This window comes from Petaurus breviceps, unplaced genomic scaffold (assembly GCF_028583685.1).
Source record: "Petaurus breviceps papuanus isolate PSGF00001 unplaced genomic scaffold, PetGlider_PUasm1.0 90849, whole genome shotgun sequence".
NCBI lineage: Eukaryota > Metazoa > Chordata > Mammalia > Diprotodontia > Petauridae > Petaurus > Petaurus breviceps.
The window spans coordinates 25,626,679-25,639,354 of NW_027187361.1; the positions used below are offsets into that span (position 1 = coordinate 25,626,679).

At 34.7% G+C, this 12,676-nt stretch overlaps 1 protein-coding gene across 2 annotated transcripts in view; it reads right to left on the reverse strand.

Annotated features, from left to right (window-relative positions):
• LONRF2 (LON peptidase N-terminal domain and ring finger 2) overlaps positions 1 to 10,142 on the reverse strand; it is a 47,521-nt gene extending 37,379 nt beyond the window's left edge. Inside the window, exons 1-3 of one of the 2 annotated variants that reach the window (XM_069073009.1) lie at positions 7,598 to 10,142; positions 2,317 to 2,439; positions 242 to 403 (exon numbers count right to left, since the gene is read on the reverse strand). In XM_069073009.1, coding sequence (XP_068929110.1) covers positions 242 to 403; positions 2,317 to 2,439; positions 7,598 to 7,666 — 354 coding nt within the window. In that variant the 5' untranslated portion in view covers positions 7,667 to 10,142. The remainder of the gene's footprint in view (positions 1 to 241; positions 404 to 2,316; positions 2,440 to 7,597) is intronic. The other variant, XM_069073010.1, reaches the window with a different exon arrangement.
• Between the last annotated feature and the right edge of the window lie 2,534 nt (positions 10,143 to 12,676).

The window sequence follows — 12,676 nt, forward strand, 5'->3', positions numbered from 1 at the left end:
TATTTTCATCACTCTCCTTGATATCTTCTAAATTACCTAACTTTCACAACCAAGGTGTTACAAAATGCAGTACCTTAATTGGTACTACAATAAGACACAAACTAAAGCCAAGTATAGCTCAAATATTATTTGTAGATTTTTCATGTTGTACTTAATATCTTAATTATTTTGCTAAATACTTTTTAGAACATTACAGCACTATTAAATCAAGACTATATCAAAAAATGTATGCACTTCCTACCTTAGAACATCCTGCACTAGAATCATCTTCTAGTTCAGACTGGGTATTTATGTTACTCATAAATTTAGGTTTCAATCTGGTGTAAGGTGTTCGACTTCGAAAGGAAGATGTTAAATTTTCATCTACATTTTCCAAAGCTGGGAAAAACACTTCACACATTATCTAAATAATTACAAAGAAAAGAAAATATTTGGGGCCACCATATTTTCAGAGACAACATACCTCAGGAAGCTTAATAGATTGTGAAGTTGAAAGATGTTTTTTCTAAACAATTCCTAAAAGAACTGCCATATATTGTTGTGTAAATGAAAAAAAAAATCTATGGTTAAAAAGATCTCCCCCAAAGTGAGGTTGATCTTCTCACAGGGAATATTTACAATTAACTTCTAAGCTCCTCAACTTTCACTAATTACAGTACCTGGTCTTCAAACTACCTACTCTCTGATATTTCAGCATCTGCCACTGGATTCAAATGACAACATTTTATTAAAATATTCTTATGAATAAGAAACAATTATTTTTCTCTTAAGTACTAGGGCATTATGGGAAAAATTCTAACAAAAAGTTTGCCAATACTATGCTTATAAGTGAAAATCTGAATAATTGCTAAGAAAAATTCCAGTAAACTCATTTATACTGCATTAATATACTGCAATATTAAGACACTTTGATGTACCTTCCTTTCCTTGGTGTATTTCCTCCACTGATGCAGACTACCATCCCATAATACTTTCTCATTCTATGCATTATCAACATTTTATCTTGTCCATGTTTTCCTTCCATAAAAGATACAGCCAATGCGTTAAAGACTTCTCTCTTGTTCTTTTGGTATACTGGAGCTGTTTGTTCATTGTTTCTCATTCTCATTATTGGCCACATCCTCATAAATAAATATTTTCAATAACACATTTATGTCCTTTATGTTCAAGTTCTGTTTCCACTGACATCATACTGATGATGGCATGGAGGTAAGCCTGAGTTTTCGAAGGCTATGCCAGTGAAACGTAAGCTTTGTCGGTCTATACCAAACTGGAGAGGCTCCAGACAATAGACTACTGTCTTTGGTTCTAGTAACTGCCTAGTTAAATGCAAAGAGACTCAGCACCAGAAAGGTTGGCCACTGAGTGATTGGGGTTTGTTTTTATTATTTTTATTTTTTGAGAACAAATATATGATACAATCAAAAATTTATTGAGAATTGTGTTTTTAGCCCCAACTATAAAAACTGTAGTTACTTCAGTTATTCACTGAAGGGGAAAATCATCTAGAAACCCAAGCCTATTGTATCGCATTAAGTCTCTATTTCCCCTAATACAACATCGTTATTTCATACAGAACTGGGTTATGTGTATTTACTACTGTAAAGCACTATTGGCCATAAAGGGGGATACCAGAATAGTAAAATTCTTAATTCCAAAGAATGTAGAGAAAGTGCTTCTTAATAGCTTATTTTAAGAAAAATGTAGGACTTATAAATGTATCTCAATGACAAAGAATTGAAATTGGGGGTATGCCCATCAACTGGGGAACAGCTGAACAAGTTGTGGTATATGATCGTGATGGAACACTGAGGTGCTAAAAGAAATAACAAAGCAAGACAGTTAGAAAAAAGCCTGGGGAGGCTTTTTTGAGCTGATGAAAAGTAAAGTGAATAGAACCAGGAGAACACTGTACAGTTAATAGCAATAGTGTAATAATGATCAAACTGTGAAAAGATTTAGCTACTCTGATCAATACTGTGATAGAAAATAGTTCCAAAGGACGCATGATGAAAAAGGCTATCTGTCTCCAGAGAAAGAATTGATGAACTCAGTACAGACTGAAGCATCCTTTTTCACTTTATTTTTCTTGCCTTTTATTTTGTTTTTACAATATGGCTAATATGGAAATTAATATATTGCTTGACTTTTCAATGGGTGGGGGAGGGACAGCAAGGAGGGGAGAATTTGGAACTCAAGTTTTAAAAAAAAATCAATGTAAAAATGCAATGGGGAAATGCTTAATAAAATAAATAAAATACAATAAAACTTAAAAGAAAAAAATGCAGCCCAATTTTAAGAAAGTAACCACTCTACCTTTTGGGCTTCTTTCTTTATTACTCCTCGTCCAGGATTTAAGGCAACACAATAGAGAAACTCCTTCAATGCCTCCTCAGTTCTTCCCAATCCAGAAAGAGCCTGAGCTTTCACATAATGTCCCTATATGTGACAAATAAAAAGAGAAATACTTAAAATGTAATATGCACATAATTTATCATATTTTAAGAATAAGCTTGAAGAATAATCATTGAAACTTAATTTGTTAAGCAAATTTTAAAATAAATTAATTTGAAAGACTTCTACTATATTCCTTTGCCAAAGTATTAAAGTTTAAATTACTAGATTCAATTTAAATTACTAAAGATTTATTATTTTTATTATAATTATAAATTACTAAAAATTTAAATTACTAAAGTCTATCAATGCCAAATTATTAAAGTCTAAATTTTATCATATCTAAGCAAGATATGATACCAGGATGATATCTAGTAGGGATGAATGGATCAAGTGAGTATTTTGATGGGTGGGAAAGACATTAGTGGGTTTGTATGCAGCAGGGAAGAAGTCAGTAGAAAGGGAGAGATCGAAGATTAATAAAAGTGGGGATGATAGTGGAAATAATCTGCTGGAGAAGACAGGCTAGAATGGCATCACTTGTTCAGGCAAGGGATTTTTCTTGGCAGGGAAATGGGCCAGCACTTCATGTGATACAAGAGTGAAGGAAGAAATGGTGGCAGAAGGTATATGAGTAATGTGAGATGGAATAGAGAAAAGCTCTCAGTGAATGGCTCCACGTGACATTTAAAAGAGCGCAGGGGACTGTGAATGAAGAGATCTGGGTTCCAATAGCTCCAAAATCAGCTAGGTGGGTATCTCCCTTATCTTCTCTGGGCCTTAGTTTTTTTAACCATAAAATGAAAGAGAGGAACTAAATTATCCCTAAGAAATTCCATGATGGGAAATCTTTTACAATAATGAATTGGCCTATATTTGCTTAGCAAAAAAAGAAATTCCAAGCTGAGGTGATGTCCATCAATTAGGGAATGGCTGAATAAGCTGTGCAATATGAGTGTGACAGATGACTATCATTCTATAAGAAAAAATAAGCAGGAGCATTTCAGAAAAAGCTAGGAAGATTTATGTGAATGGATGCAAAATGAAGCAAGCAGAACCAGAAAACTGTATACAGTCACATCAATATTCTGAGGAAGACCAACTGTGAAAGATGTCATCAACACAACTGATCTAATCAAATCCAATCAATCTGATCAACACAATGATCCAAGAAAATTTCAAAGGACTCATGATGAAAACTGCTATCCACCTCCAAAGAGAACTGATGAAGTCTGGGTACAGAGTAGAGTATAGTTTTTTCCACTTCCTTTATTTTGCAAAATGATTAATATGGAAATATGCTTTGCATGATTTCACATGTTTAACTGATATCATCTTGCCTTCCTTCTCAATGGGCAGAAGGCCTGGAGGGAAGGAAAGAAATAAGAATTCAAAAAATTTTTTAAATCAGTGTTAAAATTCATGATTTTTTTAAAAAGAAATTTCATTAATTGGTAATTCAGGTAAGGTAGTAATTTTTTTTTCTTAGAATTTAACTTCTTTTTCTTTCAGGATAGTTAACAATTGTCATATCTGAGAAAGACCAGATAAATGGATCTTATGTAGATAGTTGCACTGGAAGTGGAATATCTTTTTTTTTTTTAATTAAGCATTTTATCTTTTCCTAAATTGCATGTAAAAACAATTTTAACATTCTTTGAAAAAAGAATTCTAAATTCTCTCTTTCCCTGCCATCCTCATTGAGAAGGCAAGCAATTTCACATTGGTTATACATGAGTAGTCATGAAAAAGAAAACACAGACCAAAAAAAAACAAGGAAAAAGACAGAAAGTAAAGAAAAAGTATCTTTGATCTGCACTCCAGCTCCACCAATTCTTTCTCTGGAGATGGACAGCACCTTTCATCCTAAGTCCTTCAGAACTGTCTTGGATCATTCTTGGTGAGAATAGCTAAGTTATTCACAATAGAGAATCACACAGTATTGCTGTTACTACGTACAACGCTCTCCTGGTTCGGCTTATTTCACTTTACATCAGTTCATCTAAGTCTTTCCAGGTTTTTCTGAGAGTATCCTGCTCATCATTTCTTTTGTTGTTGTTGTTTGGGGGGCAACTGGGGTTAAGTGACTTGCCCAAAGTCACACGGCTAGTTTTTGTGTTAAGTGTCTGAGGCCAGATATGAACTCAGGTCCTCCTGATTCCAGGGCCAGTGCTCTATTCACTGTGCCACATAGCTGCCCCACTGCTCATCATTTCTTATAGCACAATAGTATTCCATCACAATCATATGCAACCACTTGTTCAGCAATTCTCTAATTGATGGATATCCCCCCAATTTCCAATTCTTTTCCACCACAAAAAGAGCTACTATAAGCATTTTTTTTACAAATAGGTTCTTCTCTCTCTCTCTTTTTTAAAAATCTTTTTCGGATACACACCTAGTAGCAGTATTGGTTGGTCAAAGGGTATGTAAATTTTTATAGTCCTTTGGGTATAGTTCCAAATTAGAGCTGGAATTGCTAATAGAATTTAAGCTCCTTAATGGTAAAATGTGTTTATTTTTGTTTTTTATATCCTCAATACCTAACACAAAGTAGACGCTTAACAGAGAATTGTTTTTGGAATTGAACACATGCAAAAGAATCCAAAGAGTCTTCAAGAAAAAAAGAAATTACTAGAGTAGATCTAAATAACATTTTTCCATGTGATAAAGGTTAATTTTAGAAACAAGACCCAAAACTATGATATTAAACTTGCTTTACTTGGCCACTCGGAACAGAACTGTGACTAATGCACAGAAGTACAAGAAGGAGGCCTTTAGTTTCAGTTAAGAAAAACTTTCTGACCATTAAAACTGTTAAGCAGAATGGAGTGCTGTGAGAAAGAAGGGAATTTTCCACCATTAGAAGTCTTCCTGAAGAGATCATCTGTTGGCATTATAGAGGTAGAAAGAGCCTTAGAGATCTATTATACAAATATCATAGATCTTCAAAGCTCAGGTGCAGGTGCTGTTAGATGACACCTGACATCTACTCCAGCTCTAATTCTATGATAGCGGCATATGACATCATTTTTCTAGAATGACTCCTTCATGGTAAAAGGTACAAGCCCTCCTTTCTTTGCCCGCGTCATCCTAGTGACTAGTGAAGCAAGTCATTATGACAGAACATCATACATTATCAAGATCCCCCAAACTAAAGACTCAGCTGCTGCCTCCATGAGCTAGTTGGATTATTTAATAGTTAAATCTAAAATCCCTGAGCCTAAATCTCCAATTATATGCTTACAGAGAGCTTCACATTCTCTTCTGAATATGGCTTCATCAAGTCATGAAGTAAAAGCATAGAAGAGAGTTTTTGCCTTTAGACACATTCTATCATTCCTAAGTTTACATTTGTCACCTTAGTCTTTCAAGACTAAAACAAGCCACAATATAATTTAGAAACAGAAGTACAGTTAAAGGATGATGAGAAGACCATGTGGCATACTGGAACAAGCGCTGTAATTAAAGGCCATCTGAGTTCAAATTCTAGCTCTGCCAAATACTAGCTGTGTGCTACTGGGTTCTAAAATAAAGGGGTTTGATCAACTGGACAACGGCTGAATAAATTATGGTAGATGAATGTAATGGAATACTATTGTGTCATAAGAAATAATGAAAGGGGCAGTTTCAGAGGAACCTGGAAACACTTGTCTGAACTAATGTAGAGTAAGCAAGAGAACAATTTATAGCATACCACTATAAAAAGGATCAACTTTGAAATCCTTAAGATCTATGATCAACACAACAACCAACTAAAATTTCAGAACATCAAAGATGAAGAAGGTTACCCATCTCCTTACAGAGAAATGTTGAACTCCATATACAGAATGTGACATATATTCTTGGACATGGCCGATGTTGTAATTTGTTTTGTCTGACTGTATATTTGTTAAAAGGATTTTGCTTTTGTTTTGGGTTTTTTTTTTCCATAGGAAGGAGAGAAAATAACTGCTTGTTAATTTTTAAAAATCAAATTAATTAAAAAAAATAAAATGAAGGAGCTGGACTAACTGATGATCTCTAAGGTATCTTTCAACTTTCTATGATTCTAAAGGTATAGGGTTTCTTTTTTTTTAAGGTATATGGTTTCTTAAAATAAAATCACTTAATGGGCTCCACTCACTTGAAAAGAATTGCTACATCCCAATTTATATTTTTGCCTTATTCCATGTGATTGATAAACACCAATTCCCAATAGAAAATGTTTTAAAACAGGGAGAAATTCTTTAGTTGACAATGAATAACAAGATCATATATTTAGATGTGTGAGAAATATCAATGGTCATCTAGTTCAATCTCATTTTATAGGTAAGGAAAGGAAGGCCCATAAAAGTGATTTACCCCATATGAACATCACAATGGTACTATTTGAAGCAGGATTTGAACACAGAATTTATGACTCCAAAGCAAGGGATCTTACAGTAACACTTGGTGTTTCTTAGATGACAGGAGGACAACGAATTTTTTAGTTTAAGAATTCAAAATATAGATGTTATTAGAGAGGCTTTAAATGAGAAGTTCAGAACATTTCTGCATATTTCCATCTTTGGCTTCCTGAAATTCATTAAACCTAATTTAAGTTACCATTGTTGGACTATTATTATTTATCAATGTTCCTTTTTCTGCCAGTGTGGAGAAAATACTAATTTTCTTCCTTACAAGATCTGGAACCAAGGTCAAACATTCTCATTAACACTATTTCTCTACTATTTAAAATTCTCTGTTTTTCTTCATTTTTTTCCTCTACTTAACTCTGTCTACAGTACAAGTGTACTGTCTATAAATGTCACACTTTAAAATTATTTACATTTGCACTTCAACTTATAAAACCAGCTACAATGCTTAAATATGGAATTCCTAGTATACTTCTTCGAACTTCCCACTCTACAAAATGCACTTACTTTGTTTAGTGATTAAAGTCAACTAATATTTATTCAGTTGTCCATGTCATTTAGTATCTGTCCAAATTAGCGATATACTAGGAAAAGTTCCTAGGAAGGCCAAGACTATGTCTTTTAACTTGATTAGTAAAAGTACAATAATTCATAAAGATACTTGTGTAATTGTGTAGAAACTGCTGTTGCCCCTATGTACTTAATGTCGACTACTTATCTCTCTTTCTAAAAGGTTTCCTGGACAAAAGCACGATTTCTCTTACACATAAATTATTACTTTCCATTCAAAAACCAAGAAATAATACCTTTGGCCACAGGGGTTTACTTCTGCAAACTGCGTCTGCATCATGAAGGGCTTGATTATATTTCTTCATGACTGTGCATAATTCTGCTCGTTGTACTATTAACAAACTGTCACCAGGAGCTGGAATAAAGAAAAAAAACTAGTTAAAATCATTGATTCTAACGTAAACTACCTGGAAATCTGCAAATACCTAGAAAATAACCGTGTATTCCTGTAGTGAGCATTTGAGCAGCGTGATTATTAGGTTTTTATATAAACTCCTTCAGATATCCACAAATAAACTTATGTCAGAAAGCATATGCATGTATACATACACAAATACCCAAGACTTCAGTTCAGTGGACAAAGTGAATTATTACTACAAATACCTTAGCAAAAACAAACTACACTATTAACGGATTAATTATGCAGCTTTAAGTCAATAGTACAAAAAAAATCTCAAGATTGTTGAAAATTATATGAGGTACGATGCTCGTAACATTGATGACTTAATTTGTTTCCCTATATGTAATAATAAAAGATTAAAATGTAATAAATAGAACAAACAACATACTTTCTTCTCATATGCAAAAGGGAAGAAAACTTCCCTTCCCCTACTTACTCTCCACATAGGTGGGGACATGGGGTTTTCACTACCACAGACACACTCTCACAGTGGTGTACTGACAGCACTCAGGAAAATCAGTACAAGAAAGTGGCAAATGCAGGACACACTAAGGCAGACTCATCATTACGCAGGCTCTTCCTAATAACTACTTCTGTCTCACTGTAATATATGTTGACTTTTGAGTGCTATGCTTCTCTATCTGGGAACATAACCAAGCACAGCACCAAAGAATGAAAACTTTGAAAGTAAAGACATGTAAAAAAAGAGAAAACAAATTTCCACAAATTTTTAATGAAATTCACAATATAATGATAATTGTACATTTTTTGGCAATATGGGTCTACTAGTAAGAATGGAATTCTTTCTTATCAGAGGTTCAAAGTTAGGGCTTCCTATTATTAAAATCAATTCCAAGTGTTCATCTGCTGTTAATGCTGATTTGTGATGAGATTTTACATATTTCATCTTTGAAAATGGCTTTTCATAGAAGTTGTTTGTCCTTCGTGATCAAAGAAGACCACAATGTTGAGGACAACACACAGTGTGTTCAATTATGGCTGACCAGTCCAATATTAACTTAGAAGGCTCTACCAGAGGTTGCGCATAAATAGTCCATCTGAACATTTGGGATGGAGATGTCTCTGGATTTGCATTTCTCATGTTTCCTTTGTGCTACTGCAATTCTGCTTGGCTCTCAGAATACAGCACCTTCTTGGATGTGGGCACGCTATGCTGGGTTGTCCTGTGCAAGTATCTCCCATTTCTCACAACTGATAATAAAGGTTTACACAGATAGGTACTATCAAATACTGATATCAATGAACATATGATTTTAATTTAAAAAATTAATCACTTTGGAGGCATTTGTAGGGTTTTCTTAGAGTCTTTCACCTGTTATTTCCTTTTTGGCATATCATTATGTTACAGATTAATTATGTTGAAGCTTCTCAACTGCATAGTTAAATGAATTTTGAAATATGGAAATTTCTTTTGAACTTGCATCAAGGTCCAAAAAATACTGGTAGCACTAGTGTGAGCTCAGAAAATTCATATGCTACAAATTTGTGTGGGAATGTCAATCTGGTTTCTGTGTTTTAGCTTTTGACAGCATGGAAAGTGTATAAAAAAACATGACATTACTTGTGAGTCAAACAACCCTGGCTGTCATGTTAATTTAAAGAGTATAAATTGCACATATAAGCACTGTTTTCCTTTGTAATTTTAAGTCGAATTCATTAAGAAACATTCTCAAGTCTGCAAGCAAAAGCTAATTTCCAAAGCCAGTCAGCATTTGATGTTTGATAATAGTGGTTGAGGGAAGTTCTTATTCAGAAGAATTTCAATTTGGCATTGATCTTTAAAAAATCACAATTTAAAAAATATGAGAAATAATAAAATATTTTTTCTTGTTTTAACATGATGGGTATGCACTGGTGATAAAAAAAAAATAAAAAATGACGATGACACGTATGGCACCTGTGGAGTTAAAACTACATCATGGCAATTTGTAGTACACCAAACACAAGTTGGAAGTAATCAGAATGCCACATGTGGTCTTACAACTATTCAACTCTGCCACTGTACATGAAAGCAGACAGAAACAATGGTAAAGGAATGAACACAGTTGTGTTCTAGTAAAACTTTATTGACAATGAAATGTTAATTTCATTTAATTTTCACATGTCACAAAATATAATTTTCTATTGATTTTCCACAACCATTAAAAAAAGTTTAAAAACCCATCTTCTCTCAAAGGTCATACAAAAACAGGAAGTGGGCTAGATTTGTTATGAGGGCAATAGTTTGTCAACCTTGGATTTACACGGAGAAAGGGAAGGGTAATCATGCTCAATATTAATGAATTCAATTACATGTGTAAAGGTTATGGGATTTAAAGATCTCCCATGCCCCATGGACGTGCTGACATAGCAGAGCAAGAGAAAGTGAAAAGCCGAGCTAACGGTCCTGCGGTTGGCAGTTGGCGGCGGTTGCCTTTTTTTTTTTTTTTTGAGTTAGGACCCCTGCTGAGGACTGCCAGGGGCCGGAGCTGCTGGGAGCCCGCTTCCAGGACACTGGGTGGTTGCTGTGAGTGGGGAGAGGAGGACCTTTGCCTGAGGTAGCCTGTTCTGTTTTAAAGGCTTGAAAATGTGGGTGCTTTCTACTTTATCTACCTGTGCCAATATCATAACTACTCTGATGGCTTTCACTTTCTGGTTTTGGGACTCAGTCTTTTGGTATCTTAATAAATTTTCTAGTTTATTTCCCCAAATGGCAAACCTGACGTATTTTGTGATGGATAATTATATCAGCATATTTGTAATCTCTATAGGCATTGTGAATATGGCATTGCTGATACAACATGCAAAGTCAAATATATATACATACACACAAACACATATATATGTATACGTTTATAGAATAAATATGGAATGTGCATGCTACATATACACATTTCGTGAATATATGTGTGTATATATATTTACACACATATATATATAATACATGCATATATTTTATATATGTATGTGTATATGTATATATTCTTCAAAGTAATAGCTCTATTTCTTTCTTCCTTTTTTTTTGGAGGGGGGAGGCAGGGCAATTGAGGTTATGACTTGCCCAAGGTCACAAGGCTAGTAAATGTTAAGTGTCTGAGGCCACATTTGAACTCAGGTCCTCCTGACTCTGGGGCCAGTGCTCTATTTACTGTGCAACCTAGCCACCCCTAATAGCCCTATTTTAAAAAATCTGATGAACAATTTTAGAGAATAACAGCTTGTTAAAATTGTATCTTGTTATCGTCACCATGATTACCCCAACAGTAGTGTCATAATTAAATATGTATGTAGTCAGTGTAAGATAATAATAAGTAGGAAATAAGAATTAAGACTGTAAGAAGGAAACACAGAAGCCACTTGCCAAAACTGTCTCATCAATTAATTAAGGCCATATTCAGAGACCATATTAAGAGAACTCAGCTAGGCCCTACCTAGTAAAGGGACCTCAACCTTCAAGATTCAGATTAGTACCAGACATGCAATAAAACCAGGATTCCTCCCACTAGCATCCTATAAAAACAGGACCCCAAAACTACTTGTACAGCTATGACTCCCGAGCATTCCCCACTCTAATCTGCAGAAAGGTGATGCTCTCTGTCCTTCTCCTTCCCCCATCTGCTTCCTGTGCTGTCTGCCTCCCTCTCCCACCCCATTCTCTATGCCCTCTGCCTTTGGACTCTCTCTACCTTATGAAGTGTGACTATTGTACTCTGTTGCCACTCAAGGCCAAAGGAACTCAAGAGTAAAAAGAAGTGGACAGATGAAAGAGCTGCTGTGGCAACAGAATCAATAGGTCCTGGAAACTAACTGACTAACAAAGAGAAGAAAAAGAGAAGAATCAAGGATTATTTTTAAGTTCCAACATGGGTAGATGGAGGATAGTGATATTATTAAAATGAAATAGGGAGATTTGATCCAACCTCCCATAGAGGATCATGGAGGCTAAAAGTAATGAGGATAAATAGTCTCCATTTTAGAAGGAGACCATTCTACTTTTAGATAGTTCTCATTAAGAAATTTTCTTCCATGTGAAAGAAGTTTGGCAAACATTAGTTTCAGACTAACATCTTACATTATTAAAAAAAAAGTTGTAGAACAAGATAAGGTACCTCTCACAGCTATAGGTAGAGGGGAGAGTTCCTAACTAAAGGATCAGAGGCAACTAAAAAGATAAAACAGATAATTTTTATTACATGAAATTGAAAACCTTAGGTATTAATAAACTCAATGTAACTAGGATAAGAAGGGAAGAAGTTGAGAGGAAAAATCTTTGAATCAACTCTGATAAGGGTCTGCCATTAAAGACATCGAGGAAACACAAATATAGAAGCCATTTCCAGTAGACAAAAAGTCAAAGGAAATTAACAAACAGTTCTCAAAAGAAGAATTGCAAACTACCAGCCCAGAGAACAGTATCCATCAATCATCAGACCATCAATCCTGCTACCAACCTGACTCCTGCAGACATCGTTTAGCAAAGCAAATTTCATGAAGAGGTGACCTGGCAACTACTTCTAAAGGTGCTGTAGCCCCCACCTCCTCAGAAACACAGCTACCAAAAACCCAGAAAAGAAAGTTCTCATCACCAAAGTTCTAGGTACAGTCAAATGATTCAACATTAGGAATAAATATGTTAACGGAAAGGACAAATTCTAAGGAAACCTGGACCTTCCCACTGGACTTGTAGCTGAAATGTCTTCTATGTGTGGTCTTACACTTATCTTGGAAATACGAGCACCTTTGAGAGAAAAGACTGTCTTGCTTTTTTTGTTTTGTATCCCTAAATCTTAGCGTAGTGCTTTGCAAATAATAAACTTCATACTTTCATTCATTTATTCACTCATCCTTAGCATGAGTGCCATTCACTCCACCCCTCACTGTTTTAGAAATTCATTGCCATAATTAAATTATTACT